General features: G+C 49.8%; 1 protein-coding gene across 7 annotated transcripts in view; it reads left to right on the plus strand.

Moving 5' to 3' along the window:
• Positions 1-26,750, plus strand: part of B3GNTL1 (UDP-GlcNAc:betaGal beta-1,3-N-acetylglucosaminyltransferase like 1) — a 120,732-nt gene that overhangs the window by 68,058 nt on the left and 25,924 nt on the right. For all 7 annotated transcript variants that reach the window (XR_010937578.1, XR_010937579.1, XR_010937580.1 and 4 more), the window contains one exon: positions 16,154-16,249. Coding sequence is in view for 4 of the 7 variants with exons in the window: in XM_067716315.1 (XP_067572416.1) it covers positions 16,154-16,249 (96 nt within the window). In the remaining 3 variants the exon portion in view is untranslated. The remainder of the gene's footprint in view (positions 1-16,153; positions 16,250-26,750) is intronic.

Consider the following 26,750-nt stretch of genomic DNA (forward strand, 5'->3'; position numbering starts at 1 on the left):
CATCATAGTTCATTTGCTGTAGTTCATCTGGCGGCCCCAATCCAGTGGAAGCCAGCATCCTGTATTCTCAGGTGTGTCTGGGCGTTCATGTGAGTATTAAGGCAAAGGTAGGATGCAGCCCCTCAGCCATAGATGGCAGGAGGCTGCTGGTGTCTTAAGTCATGGGTGACTGTTGCAAGTAGGAACAAAGGAAAGCTTGAAAGAAACCATCATGATGAGCCAACTTCTCTTTGGATTTTGAAAATAATTGCATTGTTCTGACGGGACCAAAAGAAATGACCACCAAACTTATACTTTCTTTGCTCTTTTTTGTTCTGTTTTTATTCTTTTGTTCCCGTTGTCCTTTCAGATGATGCAGGGTTATGGCAGTGCCTGGTGTGTGTCACAATTTCACTCCTCTTCATGGCTGAATAATATTCTATCGTGTGTATGTACTGTTTATACCACATTTTGTTTGTCCGTTCACATTTTGATGGCCACTGGGTTATTTCCACCTTTTGGCTGTTGTGGCTAATGCTGCTGTGAATATTGCCCTGCATTGTCTGAGTCCCTGTCTCTGATTCTTTGGGGTATATACCCAGGAATGGAATTGCAGGATCATTTTATGTTTAACGTTTTGAGGAATGGCAGCTGCACCGTTTTACGTTTCTGCCAGCAATGTAAGAGGATTCTAATTTCTCTACATCCTTGTCAATACTTACTGTTTTCTGGTTTTGCTTTTGTTTTTGTTTGTTTATTTTTGGTAGTAGCCATTCTCACAGGTGTGAGGTGGTATCTCTGGTTTTGATTGGCATTTCCCTAATGATTAGTGATGTTGAGCATCTTTTTGTGTGCTTATTGGCCATTTGTATATCTTCTTTGGGAAAATGTGTATTCAAGTCCAAGTGTGCGGGGTCCGGAATGTTCACTTCCCTTCTCCTATCCCTGATGTGCAAAACCCCATGTATTTCTTTTTTTCAATAACTAACTTCTGGGGGATCGTTCGTTATATTTTATACTACTTGAATCAAATATGTATTTCTTTAAAAGAAAAAATGTTTAATGATTTAGGGTAAATATTTTAAAGAAAACAATCATGAATGTGTCTTCTGGACATTCTCTCATTTTAGGGAAGGTTTTTTAATATGGCTTGTCTTGTTTAATTCTACATTTAATTGATTTTTTAAAAACCTCCAGTCCTGGGGAGTTCATGATAAGAAATTCTTGCTTAAGCATTGCATTTGATTTCTCTGAGTCTTGATTGGAGAAGGAAGAGAGGAAGCAGAGAGCTGGAGAGGCCTCCTGCTGCCCCTGCTGGAGCATGAATGGGTCTGAGTCTCCGCACGGGGTGCTAGGGCTCTGAGTCAGATGACCTTCAGCAGGACCAAGGGCACAGCCAGGCCAGGGTGAGGAGGTCTGGGGCCCTTTCTGTTGGAGCTGTGATTGGAGCCAAAATGTCCCCAGATGTGGTTAAGGATCATTCAGGGTGAGATGTTTACTGGAGGAGACGCCAGTTCATGGGAAAGAGGTGAGAGTGAGGAACGGCAAGTGCAGCCTGAGAAACAGAGAGCCCCTCAGGGTTTGCGGCCCCAGCGAAGCTCTGTGAGAGGCATGAAGGCCGAGAGGTGCCCTGGGAGTGGCGGGTGGGGACGGAGGCCCCTCTCTTTGTTCTTTGTAGAGTGAGAGAAACATTACGAAATGCTTTGGAAACTGTTCTGTCTTGTTCAAATAGGATTGGGGTGGGAGGTGGGGTGAGGTGGGGAGTCAGTAAGACCGAGAAAGTATGAAGCTTTAACAAATGTCTGGGAAGGAGCAGCTCCGAAAAATTATAGGTGTTCTGCTCTCAGCAATTATGTATAATCTGAAATGATTCTGTGTAAATTGGGTTTTAAGGAAATCTCCGTGTCACTGCGGGGGGGACTGCCCTGCAAAGCTGGCTCCGAGGGAGGCTTTGTTGCACATTCAGAAAAAATCTTCCTCCTTCCCCCACCCTCCTCCCCTCCCCCAAAGGGAGGTTGAAGAGGGAATTTGGAGATCAAAGCACAGAGCCAAGAAGATCCTTATGCAACAACAAGTCCTAGAGGAGGGGTCCCAGAGGAGGGGTCCTGACACAGCCCATCACCCTCTCCCTTCTCTTCTCCCAAAAGCGTGTAGTGTGGTTGGAGGACAGACGAGAGGCCCCGGGGCAGGACCACCAGGACTGCAGAGAGGGCAGCAGAATGTGGCCTGTTTGTAACCACGCAGCCCAACTGCTCCTAAAGGTTGGGAGGAGGGGCCACAGCTGCCCCAAAGGGATGAAACCCGGACGTGGGGTGAGGTGGTGCGGGCGGGGGCGGCGGCCCCAGCCTGGGCACTTCTTGTTCTGAGGACGGTGGGAGGTGAGCAGAGGGTGGGTGTGGACCGTCGGAGAGGGCAGATGGGGGCCGTGGGACTGCCCACCTCGATCCCGTGGTTGGGGAAGTCCGGGTCATGCCCATCAAGGAGCGTGAGCCCGTGACTATTCCAGGTGCCTCACACCTATTGACGGTGCAGCCCCGACCCCGCTGAGGTCAGTACTGTCACGAGGAAACAGCGGGGGAAGTTAAGGAGATTGCCCAGGACTCGGGGTGGAGCCCACTGTCCAGGTCCCTGCTGGGAGTGGCCTCCCCCTCAAGCTCACCATATCCAGGGCAAAGTCACCATCTTTGACACCCACCATCCTCTGCGGCCCCAGCGCCCAGGGTGTGGGTGCCCCACCTCCGCCAGCAGCACCTCTGGAACAGACATGTCTCTCTAGCCTCCCTCCACCGGTCCTGGTCATTGCTAAGCCCCCTGTGCCCCCACCCATCCTCTCCTGCCTGTAACACACAGGGGTGACTTGGGTTGGGTTCCCCAAAGCAGAGCTCAAGACCGGAAGGAGATGGGGGAAGCAGACAGGGCAGGGAAGGAGCCAGCCCAAGGCCAGCCGCAGGCGGCTCCACGGGGATGCTGGACCATGACCCACACACCCAGCTGGAGGGATGGCTCTTCTGTTCCCCCATCAGAGGTTCGCCAGCTTTGCCGCCCCCAGGGACATGGTGTAACCCTGGCATTTCTAGAGGAGGGGCTCCCAGCTCCCCAAGGGTGGGTGCAGCTTGACCTTAATGTAATGAAAAGGATAATTTTTCCCTGGAGTTAGTTTAATAATTTCCTCAAATAATGACAGGAGGGCTTTTCCTGACATTGTCTTTTTATCGTTATCACTGACTCAGTGTTGGGTGGCTGGCGGCCAACTGGGCCCCAGGGGCGCTAAGCGCTGAGCTGGCTTCAGGGAGAGCAGTGCCCTTGGCACCCGTTACAAGGAGGCTGGGAGTCGGGGTCCACCTGGCTCAGTGTGCCTACTGCTGCCGTGGAATCCCTGGCGTCTGCCAAGTTAAAGAGCTGTTTCAGGGACTGGGTTGTGCCCACGTCAAGTCCACCCAAGAATGCGGTTGACACGTGAGCCGTCAGGCTGAGGAGTGGCGGCCGTCAGGGCAGCGCGGAACCTCCTGGCGGTGCCGGTGTAGGGTGGCGACAGCCCGTGGTCTGCAGGGCGGCGGAGGCCTGCTGCTGCCCCATGGCCCACGTCCCCCGGCATCCTCCCGCTGAGGGCCTGGCCGGCACAAGTGGGGCCCCTACCGGCAGAGCCGGGAGAGGCAGGAGGTGTGGCAGTGCTGCCGTCCCCTCGCTGGGCCCCGCCTGCCTCTCATACACACGGGCAGCGGGTGCCGCGGGGTCCTGGCTGCTGCCCTCTTACTCAGCTGCTGCCCGTCGTCCCCAGATTTAGGGCCTTTTCACAGCCTTGGTGCAGGCCACGTCCCCCTGTGGACCCCACCCCTCTGGCTGGCCCGGAGACTCTCCCAGGCCTCCCACCCCTACGGGTGGGTCAGTGTGCGATGCTCTGACCTCTGACCTCTAGCATCCCACAGCTGAGTCTGATCTAGAGAGGTCTGTGGGACCTCCGACTCCTCGTGACCTCGTCACGTGGTCTCTGGGGGCCAAGGGCCTGCGGAGCCAAGGGTGGGATGGCGAGGCACAACTGACAGTCACCGGGCTGCCCCTACCTGGGGACTTCAGTTGAAACAAGTGTGTGCATCCTGCCCAGGACGCTGCGTCCACCTCTGCCCGTGCACTCGGGGCTCTCTTGGTGCAGTCAGCCCCTCACAGAGTGTCCACCCGCTGCTTTCGCATCACGGTGGACGCTCGCGGCCACGTGTACCTGCACGCGTGTGAGCAGAGCACGTGCACAGGCCTGATTCTCTCAGGTGGGTCCCACTCTCTGGCTCTCACCCGATCACCCACTGGACACTCGCTGAGCCCTGTGGCGAGCGGGACACCGCTGGGCACTGTGGTTAGAGGGGAAAACAGGACAGACACGCCCCACCCAGCCGTGGAAGTGCAAACAGCCAGGAGTTCGGGTGGTGCTGGGCACACCAGCCGCCTCGTGTGGTGACTTGGAGCTTCCGACGCGAAGAAGGGATGGGCCCTGGGCCAGAGGCGCCTCCTGGCCCAGACGTGGGCTGGACCGCTGGGCCTAGACGGCAGCACTAGGCCCCAGGAGATCTGAGAGGTGGTTCTCAGGGCCAGCACTGCCCGCTCAGCACGCGAGGGAGCCACATGGGTGCTGCCCATCCCAAATCCACCCCCAAGTTGGGAGCAAAATGAAGGGGTTGTTCTGCAGCAGCTGGAAGCAGCTGCGTGCACCCCCTCAGGTCCCACCACCTGGGCAGGTCAGCAGCTGGCCTGGGCAGTGTGTGCCTGTAGGTCGCCAGGTCAGACCCTCACCTGCCAGTGAAAACCAGTCAAGCCGCCAAAACCTTTCCTCCACCACCGGCTGCGTCAACGTCGTAAGTGGCTCAGCAGATGTTTCTGGAACCAGGATTTTACATTTACCAAATGTAAATCGGGCTCCATCCACGTGGGATGAGTGTGGATGCGTGTGAACTAAAATGCTGGCCCTGCAGCCCAGCGTCCTGTGGGCAGAACTGCCCACGTGGAGCTCTTGGCCAAGGTGTCCCCGTCCTGCATTGCCTGTGTGGGTGGCACGCATGTGCTCTGTGTCATCCATGCAGGAGGAGGGCTGGCAGAGCTCCCACCCCTTGGGGGGACATCATGAGGCCGGGAGGCCGCAGAGCACAGAGAGGTGTGAGGACACGTGGGGTGTCGTGGTCAACATGGCACCATGTGTGGTTCTCGGGACATGAAGCTGCTTCTAAACCTACTGTAAACCCTTGGTTTCTCTCTCATTTTAGGGGGAAGCCTGAGTGTTCTGCATTTCGTTCTCAGACTTGACTTTTATGTCGTCAGTATTGATTTTCTACTCAAAATATTTTATTTTGTTTTCTTTTTCTTTTTTTCTTTATTTGGTTGCACCAGGTCTTAGTTGTGGCAGGCAGGCTCCTTAGTTGTGGCTCATGGGCTCTGTAATTGTGGCTCGCCAGCTCCTTAGTTGCGGCTCGCTGACTCCTTAGTTGTGACATGTGAACTCTTAGTTGCGGCATGCATGTGGGATCTAGTTCCCTGACCAGGGATTGAACCCGGGCCCTCTGCATTGAGAGCGCAGAGTCTTAACCACTGCGCCATCAAGGAAGTCCCCAAAGTATTTTTAAAATTGTGCCCAATGCTGTAGCCTGCCCGTTGTAGGCTGTAGTGTTTTCTTTCTTAATCCCACTTAGTAAGTTACTTTTTAGTGCTTTAGTCCTTGGGGGACACACTGACCACATATCCGGGAATGGACGTGGGCCTTCTCTTCCTGTTCTCTCTGATTAGGATTTGGGATTTTAAGGTCTATCTGAAATATTATTAATGTGTATTATTCAGTTCATTTGGGAGCAAAATTCCAAACCCTGGCAGTCATCTTTTTCTTCCAGAGAAGAGTATCGTATTAAAGCATTAAATCTACCCTCCGTCCATTTCCTCCATAGATTCAGAAAGAGCAGGTGGGCCTGGTTCCTGGTGCTGGAACGACTCAGTGAAATAAAATGATGATGCATAAGCGTGGGCGAGAAGGGTTGATGAATCTGACTGCTTCCCTGGGCCATGTGTAACCAGTTCTTGTGTGATGGCTTGTGAGTAAAGGGGTGCCCGAGCCCATGATCCTCTGTCCTGCAATACTTCCAGAAAGTTCAGTGATTCAGACAGCCTGAGTGCCCTTCTGGGGCCTTTCCTGCCAGGGCCTATGGGATGGAGGACCATTGCAGGCCAGCGTGCTGTCTCGTAACAAACATTTATTTTACCAAGTGTGCGTCTGTGTAGGCCTGACACTTGGGTTCCTTGAACGAACCACACGTGAGAACACTTCCCGGCAGCGTCCTCAACAGCTGTTGAATATTCATATGCTGGAAGCCTTGGTGTCTTTTCTGAAAGAGCTGCTGGCAAATCTCTCTGGAACTTCGAATGATTCCTTCCATCGGCCCAACGCTGGAACTGAAAGTGGAATATGTTTCCAGGACGTGGATGTTTCCCTGGGTTCAGTCTGAAGGTCAGATGAGAGAGTGCACAGGCCCCTCCTTGTGGGGAGAGACGCTACGGAGAACACAGCAAAGTGACCGATGTGCACGCGGGCGCCAGAGCTGGCAGGACGGGGGAGGTCTGCTCTGGGCCTCAGGGACTGTCCCTTTGGGGCCAGCGTGCAGCCCACGAACAACACGCCTGACCCGTGGAGGGCTCTTCAGGTCCAGCCGCTATGATGGTTCAGCCACAAAACTGGAGGAAACAGGCCCAAACCTTTGCTGCTCGGCTGACAGCTGCTCCGCGGGAGTTCTCGTTCTGGATGTGGGGTTCGTGGGGCCCTAGGCACCTCCAGCCCCGTGTCCTTTCTGGGGACGTAGGGGGTGCCCAACGGCAGCTACAGAGGACTCCGGCCCTGAGTGCTATGCCCCACTACCCAGCTCTGGGGGTGACCCTCTTCCTCCCCTCCCTCCACACCAGCCCTGGACGGGGCAGGGCTGCCTGTGGCACTTCTAACTTCTTTTACTTTCTGGTCATGGTATTTCCACCACTTAGGCCACCTAACACACACTTACGTTGGTTCTACTTATGTACTGCTGCTTAACCAGCGACTCCAAACTTACTGCTTAGAACAACTTGTCATTGGTAACGGTTTGTGGATTAAGTGGGCAGGTGAGTCTCTTGGGCTTGTGGTGGGCTGGGGACCAGGGCTGGGGGTATCTGTGGTGCCTTTCCCCCCAGATCAGGCACCTGGTCTGCTTGGCTGGAGCAGCTGAGAATTTGTCCATTTTATCTGGTCATTGAATTTATTGGCATAAACTTAATAATGTTCCTTTACTATGCTATTAATGTCTGTAGGTTTTATAGTGACTTAGGTTCTTTTATTCCTCATATTGATCATTTGTGTCTTTTATCTTTTATTTTGATCATATGTAAGTTAGAGATTTGTCAATATTATTGGGTTTTTTTTTTTTTTGAAGAATAAGCTTTTGGTTTTTCTTGATTGTTCATTTTCTATTTCATGGATTTCTGCTCTTGTATCTATTATGTCCTTTCTTCTGTTTACTTTGCTCTTTTCCTCTCTTAAGGTGGAAGCTTAGATCATTGGTTTGAGACCTTCTTTTCTAATATAAGCATTTTTCAAACTATAAAATTTTCTCTAAATATTGTTCTGGCTGCATTCCACGATTGTGATGTGTTGTTCCTTTCTTTTTGGCCTAAAATCTTTTCTGAGTTTCTTGGGTTTTTTTCTCTTCGACCCATGGAAATTTAGAAGTACGTTGTTTTAATTTCCAAGTATTGGAAGTCCTGACAAAGCAGTAAGCAGCGCAGGGGGGCGGGCTTGTGCTCACAGAGTCCACAGCCACCCAAGGCCCGACCCTCAGCCAGTCCCGGTGAAGGCCTGGCTCTTCTCTGACTAAACCCCTTCCTTCTCGCCGGAGCCGCCCGTTGTCTGAACTAGCCTTTGCCATTTCTGTGCATTTCCACCTGCTTCACGGGTCTGTACCACCAAAGAACAGATTGAATTGTTTGGGGACAGATACTTAGAAATATGATGTGATACAGCAGAAATTGACACAACATTGTGGATCAACTATACTTGAATTAAAAAAAAAAAAGAAATATGACATGAGCCACAAATGCAAGCCAAAATATAATTTAAAAAATTTTTAATAGTTAACACTAAAAAGGTAAAAAAAAGCAGGTGAATTTAATTATAATAATATTTTATTTAATCTAGTATATACAAACTATTATCCTTTCAACGTGATCATTATGAAAATATCAACGAGATAGTCTACATTCTTTTTTTCATAAGTCTTCAAAATCTGATGTGCGTTTTACACTCACAGCTTCATTTCATGCGCCTGTGTGCCTGGGGACTGGGTCTGTTTTCTCTGGTCAGTCCCACAACCGGGGGAAACAGCTGGAAATCAGGTGTGCAGCTGCAGAGTCACTCGCCAGAAAACACATCTGGGGTTTTGGCAAGTAAGCATTGAAAACAGGAAGCTCAGTTTTGCTTTGTAATGGTTTCCAAATAACAGTGTGAAATCCGCTTTTTTCTGACAGGGGAAGTTAGGGAGCACGTTTCTTGGGACTGATGTTTTGTATTTGCTAGAAAATGCTGGGTGCAGAGGGCCTCAGGGGCCCTTCTGTGGCATTTGTCGGCGATAGGCCTGGTTTCCTGGACCCTCCAGGACGCCCCCCCGCCGCCCCCCAGGCTCCCAGATGCTGGGATGCTGGGACTCACGCGTCTCAGAACTGCACTGATGACTTCAGGACACTCGTGCTGGCAGCTTCCTTGGTGGCAGCAAAGATTTTGTTAAAGATTTTTAAAGTTTGTATCTTTGCACCTCAGCCGCAGGCACCACTGACCTGATCTCTGTTGCCAGTGATTAGAATTCACGTTTTTAGGATTCCACACGAATGAAATTGTGGTGGCTGCTCTTCCCTGACATTCACCTGAGTTGCGTGCATATCCGCAGCTTATCTATTTGCTGGGGCGCGTCCATTGCGGCTGCACCTCAGTGTCCGGCCACGCGTTATTGATGAACGTTTGGGTTCAAACAGTTTTTGTCTGTTGCGCAAAAAGCTGCTTGGAACATTCGCAGACAGGTTTTGTGTGGCGTGTGCCCAGGAGGGGCGTGGCTGGTTGTGCGGAGGGTCTGAGCATCTGCTCAGCTGCTTTGCAAAGTGGTTCTGTCTCACCGTCCCTCCTGCAGTGTGTACGATTTTCACTTGGTGTTGTCAGTCTTTTTAATCGTAGCGTCTTGAGGGTGTAGTGTGTTTCATCACAGTTAAAATTTCATTTCCCTTCCTAACTAGATACCAGGAGTATTCCTCCCATCCCCCCACCCCACCCCACCCGGGTGTAACCACCAAAAACGTTTGCAAACATTTGGGAGGGGGGCGGTGGGCACACTGGAAATGTTACCTTAAATGGAAAAAGGGTCTTTGCAGATGTGATTGAGGACTTTGAGACAGGGAGATTGTCCTGGGTTACCCAGGTGGGGCGTAAATGCTGTCATAAGTGTCCTTATAAGAGGGGGCAAAGGAGATTTGACCCAGAAAGACGAGGAGGCACCAAGCTGCTGGCTGTGAAGACAGGAGAGGGACTGTGAACCAGGGAGGGCGAGGGATGCTGGCAGCCTCCAGAAGCTGGACCAGGTGAGGAACGATGGTGCCCCTGCCTCTGAATGGAGGAGACCCTGCTGACACCCCAGTCTCACACTGCGAGACTCATTTAGAACTTCTGCCCTCCAGACTGTACGAAAATAAACTACTGTTGTTTTAAGTCACTCAGTTTGTGGTAGTTTGTGACAGCAACCACAGAAAACTAGTACAATTACTGCAAGAAATTAAATAAGACCTAAGTGAATGGGAGATACACAGTGCTCATGGGTTAGAGGACTCAGTGTTGAGATGTCCATCCTCCCCAGATTGATCTGTATGTTCATCGTGGTCCCCGTAGATATCACAGCAGGGTTTTTTTTAATAGAAATTGACAAACTCATTCTAAAATTTGTTGGAAATACAAAGGCTTTAGAATAGCCAAAGTTCACCTGAAAAAGAACAAAGCTAGAGGACCAGCACTGCCTGACTTCAAGGCTAATCCAGACAGTACGTGTTGGCATAAAGACAGACAAACAGATCAAAGGAACAGACTAGAGTCCAGAATTGACCCGTGTGTACACAGACAACTGGTTTTTTTGTAAAAGTGCAAATGCAGTTCACTGGAGAAAGAGCGTAATCCTTGAACAGATGAAAAACGTGGATAAAATGGGACTTTAAAACCTCACACCACATATGAAAGTTAACTCAAAATGGACCCTAGAACTAAATGTAGAACTTAAAACTATAAAACTTCTAGAAGAAAACAGAAAAATATCTTTGCAACCTTGGGTTAGGCAAGAAAGTTCTCAGATAAGATACCAAAATCACAATTCATAAGAGAAGAAAATGGATAAATTGGACTTCATCAACATTACAAACTCCTTACCATCACCCTTCTGCTTTCCATAAAGAATATGGGAGTAAAATCTCTGAGGGGGGAATGAAACAGGAGGGAAGGGGGCAGAGCACAACCCTTGAAAGAATGACAGCCCGAGGACATGACATAAACGGATTAGAACCACATGGGTCCAAATTGGCAGACAAGTTGACTTCCACTAGACCTTGAACCTCAGTATACGCTCACTGTAACACATCAGCCAGCTAAATGACACACCCACAGGCGTCATGACAGTTCCAAGACCGACCATAAGGATCAAAAAGTGGGCGGTGGCCCAATTCCTGGAAATCCCCGCCCCTTCCCAAAATAGCTGGAATACTCCTCCCACTCATTAGCCTATGAAATTACCCACCCCTATAAAAACTCACGACCCCACACCCTGGTGCCTTTCTCACCTTCTGAGATGGCCCACAGTCTGTCTGTGGAGTGTGTTTCTCTCTAAATAAATTCAGTTCTTACCTATCAAAAAAAATTTACAAACTTCTTTGAAAGACATTTTTTTGTTTTGTTTTGTTCTTTAATTAATTATTTATTTTTGGCTGTATTGGGTCTTTGCTGCTGCGCGCGAGCTTTCTCTAGTTGTGGAGAGCAGGGGCTACTCTTTGTTGCAGTGCGCGGGCTTCTCATTGCGGTGGCTTCTCTTGTTGCGGAGCACGGGCTCTAGGTGCACAGGCTTCAGTAGTTGTGGCATGTGGGCTCAGTAGTTGTGGCTCGTGGGCTCTAGAGCACAGGCTCAGTAGTCGTGGCACACGGGCTCAGTTGCTCCACGGCATGTGGAATCTTCCTGGACCAGGGCTCGAACCCGTGTGCCCTGTGTTGGCAGGCAGATTCTTAACCACTGCACCACCAGGGAAGTCCCGAAAGACATTGTTAAGAAAATGAAAAGACAGGCCAGGGGAATGGGAGAAAATATTTACAAATAATATCTGATAAAGGACTTGTGCCCAGACCTCTCTGTAGGATTCTCAAGACTCAGTGATAAGAAAACAAACATCCCAATAAAAAATGGGCCAATGATTTGAATAGATGCTTCATCAAATAAGGTATATGGATGGTAAATTAGTTCAGCATCATTAACCATTAGAAAAATGTTAAGTCCACCATGAGATACCGCAGCACACCTATTAGCACGTCTAGAAGATAAAGGCTGGCCATCCCAAGTGTTTGCGAGGATGTGGAGCAGTGGGAGCTCACACACCGCTGGTGCGAATGCAGGTGATCCAACCACTGTGGAAAACAATTCAGCAATTGGTTTTGAAAGCTCACCATACAACTGCCTTATCATCCAGACACCACTCCCTCCTGGGTGTTTACCTGAGAGAAATGGAAGCCTCTCCACCCAGAGGCTTACACACAGATATACCCACAACACAAACTGGGAGCAGCCTGCGTTCACTAATAGGCGAATGGAAAAATAGCTGTAGTTCTGAGTGAACAGGTGGTACTGAGTGCGAGAAACCAGAAGAGAGCACTACTGTGTGACTCTATTTATGTGAAATTCTGGAAAATGCAAGCTAACTTATTTGTGATAGAAAGCAAATCAGGGAATTTCTTGGTGGTCCAGTGGTTAGGACTCCGCACTCTCACTGCCAAGGGCCTGGGTTCCATCCCTGGTTGGGGAACTAAGATCCCACAAGGCACTCAGCCAAGAAAAAAAAAAAAAAAGCAAATCAGCAACTGCCTGGGGAGGGAGACAGGGAGCTCACCAAGGGGGACAGACGGGCATGAGGAAGCTGAGGAGGGGGTTTGTATGCTGGTCACGTTCATCAGACTTTAAATATGTACCGTGTATTGCATGTCCATCATAGTCAACAAAGCTGTAAGAAAGTCGTTTGAGTCGCCCTTTACACAACCAAGAGGAGATGTCAGTGGGCAGCCAGGTCTGTGGTCTGGAGCTTGGGGGCAATTAGGAATGAGTGGTCAGTGCTGATGGTCTCCTGGGTGGGAGGGTCCATGGAGCAGTGCTCTGGATCACCTAACACTGGGGGTCAGGGCAGAGCAAAGCTGCAGGTCACTGAGTGTCTGTGTCCCCCATTCCTGTTTCGAAGCCAGCCCCGCAATATGATGGGATTGGGAGGTGGGGCCTTTAAGAGTCACTAGGGTCAGCTGAGGCCGTGAGGGTGGGGCCCCATGATGAGCTGAGTAGCACAGACGTTGGAGCTCTTGCTGCCGCGTGGGGACATGGGGAGAAGGCCGCCTGCAGGCTAGGAAGAGGCCCCACCAGACCGGACCCTGAGCTGTGACGTGAGCTGCCATCCGCTGTGTCCATCTCAGCAGCGCCGGCAGAATGAAGCCTCACAGGTGAGCCGAGCCCGTGTGTGTTAATCAAACATTTGGCTCGGAGGCCTGGGGGCTGAGAGTGTGTTAGAATCAGTGGGTAGTAGGAGCACATGGTGGTCACGTGACGAAGCCAACGCGGCCAGACGCAGCGCCCGTGCTCGCAGGTGGGGGTGGGGGTGGCTGTAGCCGCCCCGCGTGGGGACCTCGGCCCTCCTCCGGGGTCCTTGCCCGAGCCGCCCCCGCCCTCTGAGGTTGCAGCGCCACTGGGTGTGGGAGCTCGTGTGCTGGGCTGAGGAGGGTGTGGGCATCCCCTGCCCCGTGCCCCTGATCAGAGTGGAAGTGAGCCGACTTAGGTACCCGGGGTCTTCAATTCCAGCACATCCCTCTCGCGGGTGGTGGGCTAGCCCTCGGGGCCGCCTGCCCAGGGCAGTGGGAGTGGGGTGTGTGTCTGTGTGTGTGCGCGTGTGCCTGTGCAAGGGGCTTGTCGGGGTTGAAGGCTCTGTGCCCGGAGCCTGGGGCCAAGAGAGGCAGGGTGTTTGGAGCTCCCTGGGAACCCCTTCCCTCCTGGGGCTGCCGTGCCTCTCCCTCCCTGCCTTGGACCCTGACCCAGACGTCAGAGCGGGCAGTGCAGCCGAGGGGAGGAAAGGGAGCCTGGTGCCCAGATCCTTCATGCCCCCCAAGTGTCAAGGGAGAGAGCCCTGTGTTCTGGTCTCTAGCTGTTGGCAGAACTTCGTGGCCCAGGCTAGGGGTAGTGGCTGCTGGCAGGGCAAACCCCAGAGAAGCCAGGAGCTGCCCTCGCCCCCCGGTGGGCTGGCTGGACTGGCCTGAGCCCGTGGGGCAGTGGAGGCAGAATCGTGACCAAGCCAGGAAACTGGCCCTGGAGTCCTGCTGACCTGCCTGACGCTCTGGGGCCTGGCCATGTTTCACATGTGGGGGACAGGAGGTCTGCCCTGGCCACTTGGACATGTGATGTGAGTGCAGTGAGCGACCCAAACGGGCCATTCGTGGAAGAAAGGTTGTTTTCTTCTAAGACAGTTTTGGTCAAGATTTCTTGTAATGAGTCGCTGGGATTTTAGAGGCGGGATATGCTCATTAAGCCTAGGCCACTTTCTCCCGAGGGCTCCACGGCGTCCCCCGGCCAGCTGGTCGGTGGCCAGTCTGGACAGAACCTGGGCCCCCTGCTCTGCCACAGGATGAGGAAGGGGGACCCAGTGGCAGCCTCGAGGGGACAGACAGCGGCACCTGTGTACAGAGGGCGGCCGAGGGACTCACTGCCCGCTGGGCCCCCTACACGCTACACTTCACACACCAGGTTAAAACATGGGATTCGTTCACGTGCACATAACTCAGTTTAAACGGTGACTAGAACTGATGCCTGGCAAATTTCTAGAAGGGTTGTTAAGACCCTCACAAGTTCTGTCTTGCTGGAAACCACATTTAAAACTCGGAACCCGTGGGCTTCCCTGGTGGCGCAGTGGTTGAGAGTCTGCCTGCCGATGCAGGGGACGCAGGTTCGTGCCCCAGTCCGGGAAGATCCCACATGCCGCGGAGCGGCTGGGCCCGTGAGCCATGGCCGCTGAGCCTGCGCGTCCGGAGCCTGTGCTTCGCAACGGGAGAGGCCACAACAGTGAGAGGCCCGCGTACCGCAAAAAAAAAACAAAAAAACTCGGAACCCGCATGTAGGTAGCTGCTCCACTTCCTAACCTCACGGAGGGGTGTGAGGGACCCCCTTGTGCCTTCGAGCAGCGCCCACGTCAATCACCAATGTCCTCGTCACCACTCCAGCCTCGTTTCTTCCCTGTGTCGCCAGAGAGAAAATTCCACAAATGTGTTTCCCCACATTTGTGGTCAGTGAGGCTCCAGAGTGAGCAGAGAACTCGAGAGGCGGGGACTTCTGGGGGCCCTTTGGGGCTCACTGCTCTGGAGGCCCCAGTGCACAGAGGCAGCTGCAAAGCTGGTATCCCCTTGGCAGCCCTGTCTCCTCTGGTCAGTCTTCACGTTGGACAGTGTGACGGCCTGGAGAGGTGGCCGGCTGCTCTGTGTGTGTGTGTGTGTCCGTGTGTCTGTGTGTGTCTGTGCGTATGTCTATACGTATCTGTGTGGTTAGGAATGTGTGTGCCTCTGATTTTTTTTACACAGATGTCCCCTCCGAGGCATCATTAAGCCTGGAAAAGCCATTTAAATAAAAAATGTTTGGGGCTTCCCTGGTGGCGCAGTGGTTGAGAGTCCGCCTGCTGATGCAGGGGACACGGGTTCGTGCCCCGGTCCGAGAGGATCCCACATGCCGCGGAGCGGCTGGGCCCGTGAGCCATGGCCGCTGAGCCTGTGCGTCCAGAGGCTGTGTTCCGCAACGGGAGAGGCCACAACAGTGAGAGGCCCGCGTACTGCAAAAAAGAAAAAAAAAGTTTAAGAAAAATTAAAGTAAAACGAACTGTTTTCCTTTTTGGTATACAGCTTTGTGAGTTTTAGCACATATGTACATATTTGTGTAACCACTACAACCCGGCTTTGTTTTTGTGTAAAATGGTGATAAATGTTTGGACCTCACCCTCATTAATGTTCCCCAGCTTTAAAAGAAGCCCAGTGACTTATGTGATTGAGGTTGCATTCGCTCACGGCAAAACTCAGGCTCAGGTCACACCTGTGGCTCAGACGCAGAAGCCACTTGGGGTGCCGAGTGAGGTGGTGGTGGAATCGTCTTGAAGCAAAAGTGCTGAAGAGATGCTTGCTCAGGGCTGAGCGAGCTTGGCGGGTGTGGGCTGCATGCGAGGGGCGACCTGTCCTGAGTGACCGTTTGCTGCTGGACGTTCACAAGCCATGTCCAAATACAGAAGAAACGTCCCAGGCACAGAGGGACGCGGGTCTGTCCATCCTGCTCTGTTCCAGCTCAGCTTCCGGCCTCTGGCTCCCTGTCCCCACAGTGCGCTCACAGCCTCTCACTGTCAGTGATTCGGGTCCAGGACGGACCGAACGTCCTCCAGGTTCTCACAGAGTCAATGGTGCAAGTGCAGATTTTATAACATAGTAGAAATAAAGTAAGACTGCAGGGCCCCCGAGCCCAGCTGTCCACCGATGGTGCTGGACATGGTGAAGAAGGCCCCACGTGGTGGGCGTGCAATGCCTTGTCATCCCTCTTCATTTTAGATGCTTGTTTTCGTTAACTGGCTCCAGCAGTGATTAGAGCACGCCCCCCGAGAACCTGGGTGGTTCATCAGCCGCAGAACAGGACCTGGTGGGGGACTTTGAGCCCATCTGTCAGCCTTGGGAGCTGGACACCACTGACCTGGCTCTAAAGCCCCTTGAACCTTTGTACCGACAGGGAAGGGATGTGCACATTTGCTTGTCACCTTCTGAGTGACTTTGTGGGAAATAACCTGTGGGTTGTGTGATGAGCTGTTTTTCTCTGTTAATTGTGTCCATACTAATTGCTTCCAGGTGTTTACCTCCAATGGCCCCACCGTGATCATGCCCACCTGGTTCTGCTCCCGAGCCTGGTTCTCCCACGTGGGCCCATTTGACGAGGGCGGGCGGGTAAGTGCGTGTCCCGTGGATTCCTCCTCTGGGCTGGGCTGGGCCGTGCTGGGCTGGGCGGGGCCGGGCTGGGCCGCCGTCCCCCGTCAGGGCCTTTGCAGCGCTTCCTGCTTCCGGGCCGGGCGTGCTGAGCCTCCCAGGGTGCAGCCGGGGCACCGCTTGGCCTGTGTTGTGCGGGAAGCAGGGGGTTTCTGTGTGAAGGCTGTGGGCGCCGGGCGTCTGCTCCTGGCTCACACCTGCCCGGCCCTGGTTGCCTCATCCTGCTTTAAGAGCTGTTTGTGGGAAAGTGCAGGAGGTGGGCAGTGTCATCCTGCCACCCCTGGACAACAGCGGCGGAAGAGCTCCCCAGTTCTCCCGTGGCCAGTGGCCCTGGGGTGTTCGGGTCCAAGCTGGCCTGGCTCCTTCGTCTGCACCCTCGCCTACCTGAGGGGCCTCACCTGCAGAGCGGGGCCCATGCTGGTCTCCGGGCTCCGGCCTAGAAATGGGGACGCGACGCTGACCTGCTCCCCTCCCACCCCGACAGTCTTAAGAGTGAGCACTCCGACACCAATCAGAAGGTAAACCTGAGGGTTAGTTTATTTTCCCTTAACCCCCCGCCCTTAAATTGGCTTTGAGATCATGAGTTCTGGTCCTCGTGGTGGAAGGGGTGGGCCAGGCATGTTAAGGCCCATCAGGCTGGAAGGTGGGGGTAACTCAAGCCCAGGCTCACCGTCTGCCCCAGGACCTTGGCCACGGTCCTGCCTGCTCTGAATGTCCTCTCCACTTCGGGGGGACCTTCACTGACTGCACAGGGGCCGCTTGGAGCCAACCCCCTCCCTGCTCCTACCCGGCATTTCTCTGCCCACTCCCCTGCCCGTCACGCACACAGTCTCATTTTGGAGGGAGAGGCTGGCTCCCCCACTGCCCCCTGCACTGGACCCTGGCCGGACGGTCCCTCATGGTCGCCCAGACGTGCCGTCCAGGAGCAGTGCTGGTCTCAGGTTTACAAACCAGGGGCTCGAGGGGAGCATAGTGCCCTGAGGGCTGGACTTAGGTTTGGGGGACTGGTCCTCAGCTGATTCTCCAGGCCCAAGAGGCTGCAGTTCTTGCCCATGGAGAGAAGGGCAGGGAACCGAAGCAACCGGGACAGTCGAGGTGCTAAAGGACGCAGAGCAGGATGGTGGCGAGACTCGGGGGTGAGGGTGGCTGAGTGGTCGTGGACACAGCGGCCACGAGCTGGAACCTGCAAGGTGCACAGGTTTTAAATTGGGAAAATGCACTCGCAGAGGCAAGGTGGGGGAGGGGAGTTGGAGATTTGGAGGAGGGCGCCATCCGGCGCAGGACAGCATCCAGCTGAGGGGTCTGGATGTCCCCAGGAGGCAACGGTTTCAGGCCCTTAAACAAAAAGGAAAGTGACAAAAATGGTGTTTGTTGGTTCAGAACAGGGCTCTTCTGAGGGCCGGTCTGGCCTGGGTGAAAAAGTCTTGGAGGGGGAACGGCCTGGAGGGGGGTCGCCACCCAGCACAGCAGACACTTTGCAGAAGTGCTTTTGCATCTGTTGGAAAGATCCCCAGGCTCGGAGTCGCTGTGTGAGTTACGAGCTGTCTCCCCCTCTCCAGAGGGTGTACCCCAGGCTCTGCATTTTAGCCATTCTGATTGCAGTTCTGTAGTTTCTTGTTGTATTTTAATTTTCATTTCTGAGATGACTTATGATGTTGAGCAATTTTTCATGCACCGATTGGCTACTTGTATGTTATTTTATGAAGCGTCCAGATCTTTTGCCCAGTTTTAAGCGGGGTGTCTTCTTATTGCTGAGTTGTTGGTGTTCTTGGTCAGATACTTGCTTGTGGGTATTTTCTCCCATCCTGGGTCTCAGCGTTCTGGGATTTCCTCTCACTCCCACTTGTGCTCGTCCCAGATTCTATCCTGAGGATGTCAGAGCAGCAAGGCTGGGGCTTCCACCCCTGTTTTGTGGGTTTTATCTCCCCGCCCCGGGGCTTCCCACTCTGGGCATGGGGCTCACAGATACCGTAGAGGTTGGCCACTCAGCCACCCAGAGCCAGAAGTCAGCACCTTCTCTGGTGCATTAAAAACCTCTCTTGGTATCGAAGAAGGTCTGTATTTTGTCATCTTTGTATTTCTCTCTCTTTAAACGCCCTTGGTCCCAAGTGCTCTGCTTAAACCTTTCCTGGTTGGCTTTTTGTTTTTCGGTTTTTGAAGGTATTCTGACCCCCACCTGTTGCCTCAACAGCAGCCAGTAGATCATCTGTTCCCTCTTTCCTTTCTCCTCCTGTTTGGTTGCGTGATTTCCGCTCTCGTCAGAAGGCAACCCCGCGTGCTGAGTCCCCAGCCGCCCGTCTGTGTCCCTGGACTCAGCCTCGCATGTCAGGCTGTCCGGGCCTCGGCGTTCCTTGAGTTCCTGCCCATTCAGACTGTGGCTCTGGACATGTGAAGGAGGTACGGGCTGGACAGAAAACCCTGAGTCACACCTTCGCTTGCATGTCTTGACAGCACAGCTCCCTGTTGCCTTGCTTTGCCTGATGCTCCTTTGATTCGCTCGGCTTTGTAAGGTGCTTGACCTTTTCCTGGAGGCTCTGAGAATTCCTCCCTTGTTAAAGACTCATGGTTTCACTGGGATTGGTCTTAATGCGGACCCGATTCCGATGTGTGGAACCAGAGTTCTCCTTCATGGTTTTTGTTGTTGTTGTTATTTGGGGTGAATTTCTGTCCACGGAAGTGTCTGTTTTCTGTTTCTTCTCACACGGGCTTTGTATAGCTGCGGTTCATGGGATTCCTACCTCAGGGTCGCCCCCTCTGCCACCCCAGGGAAGTGCAGCGGGTGTTGAGGGCAGGGAGGGGAGGAGGGTGTGTCTCTCCTTCTTTGCTTCCTTTTGTCCCACAGGGTCCTAATCCCCTTTCACCACATCTCTGAGGGCGCCTACCCATCCAACCGCCTTCGCACACCCCAGAGGCCCCAGGGCTCCGGGTGATCCCCCAGGTCTGCCCAGGCCCCCATCTCCACGGGGGACCGGGGCTCAGCACCCCATCTTCCTTGACGTCACCTCTGCATCCCATCGCGGCCTCTGTCGCTGTTTGCGATCAGTCAGCGGTGCCCAGGCTCTTGTGAATCGGGGGTGGGGGGGTGCCCTCCGGCCACGTCCCAGGCACCTCCTCTGGCTAAATTCTCACTTGTCTCTTTGCCAGAAATAAGGGAACTCTGGGGTTGAGGTCCTCTTGGTCATGAGAAGATAGGACATTTTCTCCTTCCTAAATCTATAAAGCGCAGAGTCACAATGTGCTCTTTTTTTTTTTTAACATCTTTATTGGGGTATAATTGCTTTACAATGGTGTGTTAGTTTCTGCTTTATAACAAAGTGAATCAGTTATACATATACATATGTTCCCATATGTCTTGCGTCTCCCTCCCTCCCACCCTCCCTATCCCACCCCTCCAGGCTGTCACAAAGCACCGAGCCAATATCCCTGTGCCATGCGGCTGCTTCCCACTAGCTATCTACCTTACTACGTTTGTTAGTGTGTATATGTCCATGACACTCTCTCGCCCTGTCACAGCTCACGCTTCCCCCTCCCCATAACCTCAAGTCCATTCTCTAGTAGGTCTGTGTGTTTATTCCTGCCTTACCCCTAGGTTCTTCATGACATTTTTTTTTCTTAAATTCCATATATATGTGTTAGCATACGGTATTTGTCTTTTTCTTTCTGACTTACTTCACTCTGTATGACAGACTCTAGGTCTATCCACCTCATTACAAATAGCTCAATTTCGTTTCTTTTTATGGCTGAGTAATATTCCATTGTATATATGTGCCACATCTTCTTTATCCATTCATCCGATGATGGGCACTTAGGTTGTTTCCATCTCCGGGCTATTGGAAATAGAGCTGCAATGAACATTTTGGTACATGACTCTTTTTGAATTTTGATTTTCTCAGGGTATATGCCCAGTAGTGGGATTGCTGGGTCATATGGTAGTTCTATTTGTAGTTTTTTAAGGAACCTCCATACTGTTCTCCATAGTGGCTGAACCAATTCACATTCCCACCAGCAGTGCAAGAGTATTCCCTTTTCTCCACAACTTCTCCAGCATTTATTGTTTCTAGATTTTTTGATGATGGCCATTCTGACTGGTGTGAGATGATATCTCATTGTAGTTTTGATTTGCATTTCTCTATTAATGATGTTGAGCATTCTTTCATGTGTTTCTTGGCAGTCTGTATATCTTCTTTGGAGAAATGTCTATTTAGGTCTTCTGCCCATTTTTGGATTGGGTTGTTTGTTTTTTTGTTATTGAGCTGCATGAGCTGCTTGTAAATTTTGGAGATTAATCCTTTGTCGGTTGCTTCATTTGCAAATATTTTCTCCCATTCTGAGGGTTGTCTTTTGGTCTTGTTTATGGTTTCCTTTGCTGTGCAAAAGCTTTGAAGTTTCATTAGGTCCCATTTGTTTATTTTTGTTTTTATTTCCATTACTCTAGGAGGTGGGTCAGAAAGGATCTTGCTGTGATTTATGTCATAGAGTGTTCTGCCTATGTTTTCCTCTAAGAGTTTGATAGTTTCTGGCCTTACATTTAGGTCTTTAATCCATTTTGAGCTTATTTTTGTGTATGGTGTTAGGGAGTGATCTAATCTCATACTTTTACATGTACCTGTCCAGTTTTCCCAGCACCACTTATTGAAGAGGCTGTCCTTTCTCCACTGTACATTCCTGCCACCTTTATCAAAGATAAGGTGTCCATATGTGCGTGGGTTTATCTCTGGGCTTTCTATCCTGTTCCATTGATCTATCTTTCTGTTTTTGTGCCAGTACCATACTGTCTTGATTACTGTAGCTTTGTAGTATAGTCTGAAGTCAGGGAGCCTGATTCCTCCAGTTCCTTTTTTCGTTCTCAAGATTGCTTTGGCTATTCGGGGTCTTTTGTGTTTCCATACAAATTGTGAAATTTTTTGTTCTAGCTCTGTGAAAAATGCCATTGGTAGTTTGATAGGGATTGCATTGACTCTATAGATTGCTTTGGGTAGTAGAGTCATTTTCACAATGTTGATTCTTCCAATCCAAGAGCATGGTATATCTCTCCATCTATTTGTGTCATCTTTAATTTCTTTCATCAGTGTCTTATAATTTTCTGCATACAGGTCTTTTGTCTCCTTAGGTAGGTTTATTCCTAGATATTTTATTCTTTTTGTTGCAGTGGTAAATGGGAGTGTTTTCTTGATTTCACTTTCAGATTTTTAATCATTAGTATATAGGAATGCTAGAGATTTCTGTGCATTAATTTTGTATCCTGCCACTTTACCAAATTCATTGATTAGCTCTAGTAGTTTTCTGGTAGCATCTTTAGGATTCTCTATGTATAGGATCATGTCATCTGCAAACAGTGACAGCTTTACTTCTTCTTTTCCGATTTGGATTCCTTTTATTTCCTTTTCTTCTCTGATTGCTGTGGCTAAAACTTCCAAAACTATGTTGAGTAAGAGTGGTGAGAGTGGGCAACCTTGTCTTGTTCCTGATCTTAGTGGAAATGCTTTCTGTTTTTCACCATTGAGGATGATGTTGGCTGTGGGCTTGTCATATATGGCCTTTATTATGTTGAGGAAAGTTCCCTCTATGCCTACTTTCTGCAGGGTTTTTATCATAAATGGGTGTTGAATTTTGTCAAAAGCTTTCTCTGCATCTATTGAGATGATCATATGGTTTTTCTCCTTCAATTTGTTAATATGGTTTATCACATTGATTGATTTGCGTATATTGAAGAATCCTTGCATCCCTGGAATAAACCCCACTTGATCATGGTGTATGATCCTTTTAATGTGCTGTTGGATTCTGTTTGCTAGTATTTTGTTGAGGATTTTTGCATCTATGTTCATCAGTGATATTGGCCTGTAGTTTTCTTTCTTTGTGACATCCTTGTCTGGTTTTGGTATCAAGGTGATGGTGGCCTCATAGAAGGAATTTGGGAGTGTTCCTCCCTCTGCTATTATTTTGGAAGACTTTGAGAAAGATAGGTGTTAGCTCTTCTCTAAATGTTTGATAGAATTCCCCTGTGAAGCCATCTGGTCCTGGGCTTTTGTTTGTTGGAAGATTTTTAATCACAGTTTCAATTTCAGTGCTTGTGATTGGTCTGTTCGTATTTTCTATTTCTTCCTGATTCAGTCTTGGCAGGCTGTGCATTTCTAAGAATTTGTCCATTTCTTCCAGGTTGTCCATTTGATTGGCATAGAGTTGCTTGTAGTAATCTCTCATGATCTTTTGTATTTCTGCAGTGTCAGTTGTTACCGCTCCTTTTTCATTTCTAATTCTATTGATTTGAGTCTTCTCCCTTTTTTTCTTGATGAGTCTGGCTAGTGGTTTATCTATTTTGTTTATCTTCTCAAAGAACCAGCTTTTAGTTTTATTGATCTTTACTATTGTTTCCTTCATTTCTTTTTCATTTATTTCTGATCTGATTTTTATGATTTCTTTCCTTCTGCTAGCTTTGGGGGTTTTTTTGTTCTTCTTTCTCTAATTGCTTGAGGTGCAAGGTTAGGTTATTTATTCGAGATGTTTCCTGCTTCTTAAGGTGGGCTTGTATTGCTATAAACTTCCCCCTTAGAACTGCTTTTGCTGCATCCCATAGGTTTTGGGTCGTTGTGTCTCCATTGTCATTTGTTTCTAGGTATTTTTTTATTTCCTCTTTGATTTCTTCAGTGATCACTTCATTATTAAGTAGTGTATTGTTTAGCCTCCATGTGTTTGTATTTTTTACAGATCTTTTCCTGTAATTGATATCTAGTCTCATGGCGTTGTGGTCAGAAAAGATACTTGATACGATTTCAATTTTCTTAAATTTACCAAGGCTTGATTTGTGACCCAAGATATGATCTATCCTGGAGAATGTTCCATGAGCACTTGAGAAAAATGTGTATTCTGTTGTTTTTGGATGGAGTGTCCTATAAATATCCATTAAGTCCATCTTGTTTAATGTATCATTTAAAGCTTGTGTTTCCTTATTTATTTTCATTTTGGATGATCTGTCCATGGGTGAAAGTGGGGTGTTTAAGTCCCCTACTATGAATGTGTTACTGTCGATTTCCCCTTTTATGGCTGTTAGTATTTGCCTTATGTATTGAGGTGCTCCTATGTTGGGTGCATAAATATTTACAATTGTTATATCTTCTTCTTGGATCGATCCCTTGATCATTATATAGTGTCCTTCTTTGTCTCTTTTAATAGTCCTTATTTTAAACTCTATTTTGTCTGATATGAGAATTGCTACTCCAGCTTTCTTTTGGTTTCCATTTGCATAGAATATCTTTTTCCATCCCCTTACTTTCAGTCTGTATGTGTCTCTAGGTCTGAAGTGGGTCTCTTGTAGACAGCATATATAAGGGTCTTGTTTTTGTATCCATTCAGCTAATCTGTGTCTTTTGGTGGGAACATTTAGTCCATTTACATTTAAGGTAATTATCGATATGTATGTTCCTATTCCCATTTTCTAAATTGTTTTGGGTTCATTATTATAGGTCTTTTCCTTCTCTTGTGTTTCTTGCCTAGAGAAGATCCTTTAGCATTTGTTGTAAAGCTGGTTTGGTGGTGCTGAACTCTCTCAGCTTTTGCTTGTCTGTAAAGGTTTTAATTTCTCCATCAAATCTGAATGAGATCCTTGCTGGGTAGAGTAGTTTTGGCTGCAGGTTTTTCTCCTTCATCACTTTCAGTATGTCCTGCCACTCCCTTCTGGCTTGTAGGGTTTCTGCTGAGAGATCAGCTGTTAACCTTATGGGGATTCCCTTATGTGTTATTTGTTGTTTTTCCCTTGCTGCTTTTAATATGCTTTCTTTGTATTTAATTTTTGACAGTTTGATTAATATGTGTCTTGGCGTATTTCTCCTTGTATTTATCCTGTATGGGACTCTCTGTGCTTCCTGGACTTGATTAACTATTTCCTTTCCCATATTAGGGAAGTTTTCAACTATAATCTCTTCAAATATTTTCTCAGTCCCTTTCTTTTTCTCTTCTTCTTCTGGAACCCCTATAATTCGAATGTTGGTGCGTTTAATGTTGTCCCAGAGGTCTCTGAGACTGTCCTCAGTTCTTTTCATTCTTTTTTCTTTATTCTGCTCTGCAGTAGTTATTTCCACTATTTTATCTTCCAGGTCACTTATCCGTTCTTCTGCCTCAGTTATTCTGCTATTGATCCCATCTAGAGTACTTTTCATTTCATTTATTGTGTTGTTCATTGTTGCTTGTTTCATCTTTATTTCTTCTAGGTCCTTGTTAACTGTTTCTTGCATTTTGTCCATTCTATTTCCAAGATTTCGGATCATCCTTACTATCATTATTCTGAATTCTTTTTCAGGTAGACTGCCTATTTCCTCTTCATTTGTTAGGTCTGGTGCATTTTTATCTTGCTCCTTTATCTGCTGTGTGTTTTTCTGTCTTCTCATTTTGCTTATCTTACTGTGTTTGGGGTCTCCTTTTTGCAGACTGCAGGTTCGTAGTTCCTGCTGTTTTTGATGTCTGTCTCCAGTGGCTAAGGTTGGTTCAGTGGGTTGTGTAGGCTTCCTGGTGGAGGGGACTAGTGCCTGTGTTGTGGTGGATGAGGCTGGATCTTGTCTCTCTAGTGGGCAGGTTCATGTCTGGTGGTGTGTTTTGGGGTGTCTGTGGCCTTATTATGATTTTAGGCAGCCTCTCTGCTAATGGGTGGGGTTGTGTTCCTGTTTTGCTAGTTGTTTGGCATAGGTTGTCCAGCACTGTGGCTTGCTGGTCGTTGAGTGAAGCTGGGTGCTGGTGTTAAGATGGAGGTCTCTGGGAGATTTTCGCCGTTTGATATTATGTGGAGCTGGGAGGTCTCTTGTTGACCAGTGTCCTGAAGTTGGCTCTCCTACCTCAGAGACAGAGCCCTGACTCCTGGCTGGAGCACCAAGAGCCTTTCATCCACACGGCTCAGAATAAAAGGGAGAAAAAGTAGAGGGAATTAGTAGAAGTATGAGGAAAGAAAGAAGGAATGGAGGGAAGGAAGGAAGGAAGGAAGGAAGGAAGAAAGAAAGAAAGAAAGAAAGAAAGAAAGAAGGAAAGAAAGAAAGAAAGAAAGAAAGAAGGAAAGAAGGAAAGAAAGGAGGGAGGGAGGGAGGAAGGAAGGAGGGAAAGAAGGAAAAAAGACAGAAAGAAAGAAGATACAGTAAAAATAAAATAAAGTATAATAAAGTTATTGAATTAAAAAATTCTTATTTAGAAAAAAAAAGGGACGGATAGAACCTTAGGACAAATGTTGGAAGCAAAGCTATACAGACAAAATCTTACACAGAAGCATACACATACACCCTCACTAAAAGAGGTAAAGGGGGAAAAATCATAAATCTTGCTGTCAGAGACCACCTCCTCAATTTGGGATGATTCGTTGTCTAAAGGAGGGAAGGAAGGAAGGAAAGAAAGAAAGAAAGAAAGAATGAAGGTAAAGTATAATAATGTTATTAAAATTATTAAGAAAAAAAATTTTAAAAAAACCATGGACGGATAGAACCCTAGGACAAATGGTGGAAGCAGACTATACAGACAATATCTCACACAGAAGCATACACATTCACAAAAAGAGGAAAAGGGGAAAAAATCATAGATCTTGCTCCTAAAGTCCACTTCCTTAATTTGGGATGATTGTCTATTCATGCATTCCACAGATGCAGGTACATCAAGTTGATTGTGGAGCTTTAATCCGCTGCTCCTGAGGCTGCTGGGAGAGATTTCCCTTTCTCTTCTTTGTTCTCACAGCTCACAGGGGCTCAGCTTTGGATTTGGCCCTGCCTCTGCGTGTAGGTCGCTGGAGGGCGTCTGTTTTTTGCTCAGACAGGACGGGGTTAAAGGAGCCGCTGATTCAGGGGCTCTGGCGCACTCAGGCCAGCGGGGAGGGAGGGGCACGGAGTGCGGGGCGGGCCTGCGGCGGCAAAGGCCGGCGTGACTTTGCACCAGCCTGAGGCCCGCCGTGCGTTCTCCCGGGGAAGTTGTCCCTGGATCCCGGGAACCTGGCAGTGGCGGGCTGCACAGGCTCCGCGGAAGAGGGGTGTGGAGAGTGACCTGTGCTCGCACACAGGCCCCTTGGTGGCGGCAGCAGCAGCCTTAGCGTCTCTCGCCTGTCTCTGGGGTCCGCGCTTTTAGCCGCGGCTCGCGCCCGTCTCTGAGATCCGCGCTTTTAGCCGCGGCTCGCGCCCGTCTCTGGGGTTCGCGGTTTTAGCCGCGGCTCGCGCCCGTCTCTGGAGTTCCTTTAAGCAGCGTTCTTAAACTCCTCTCCTCACGCACCAGGAAACAAAGAGGGAAGAAAAAGTCTCTTGCCTCTTCGGCAGGTGCAGACTTTTCCCCGGACTCCCTCCCGGCTAGCTGTGGTGCACTAACCCCTTCAGGCTATGTTCAAGCCGCCAATCCCAGTCCTCTCCCAGCGTTCCGTCCGCCAACCCCAGTCCTCTCCCTGCGCTCCGTCCGAAACCGAAACCGGAGCCTCAGAGCCTCAGCTCGCAGCCCCGCCCGCCCCGGTGGG

Source organism: Pseudorca crassidens, chromosome 19 (assembly GCF_039906515.1).
Source record: "Pseudorca crassidens isolate mPseCra1 chromosome 19, mPseCra1.hap1, whole genome shotgun sequence".
Classification (NCBI taxonomy): domain Eukaryota; kingdom Metazoa; phylum Chordata; class Mammalia; order Artiodactyla; family Delphinidae; genus Pseudorca; species Pseudorca crassidens.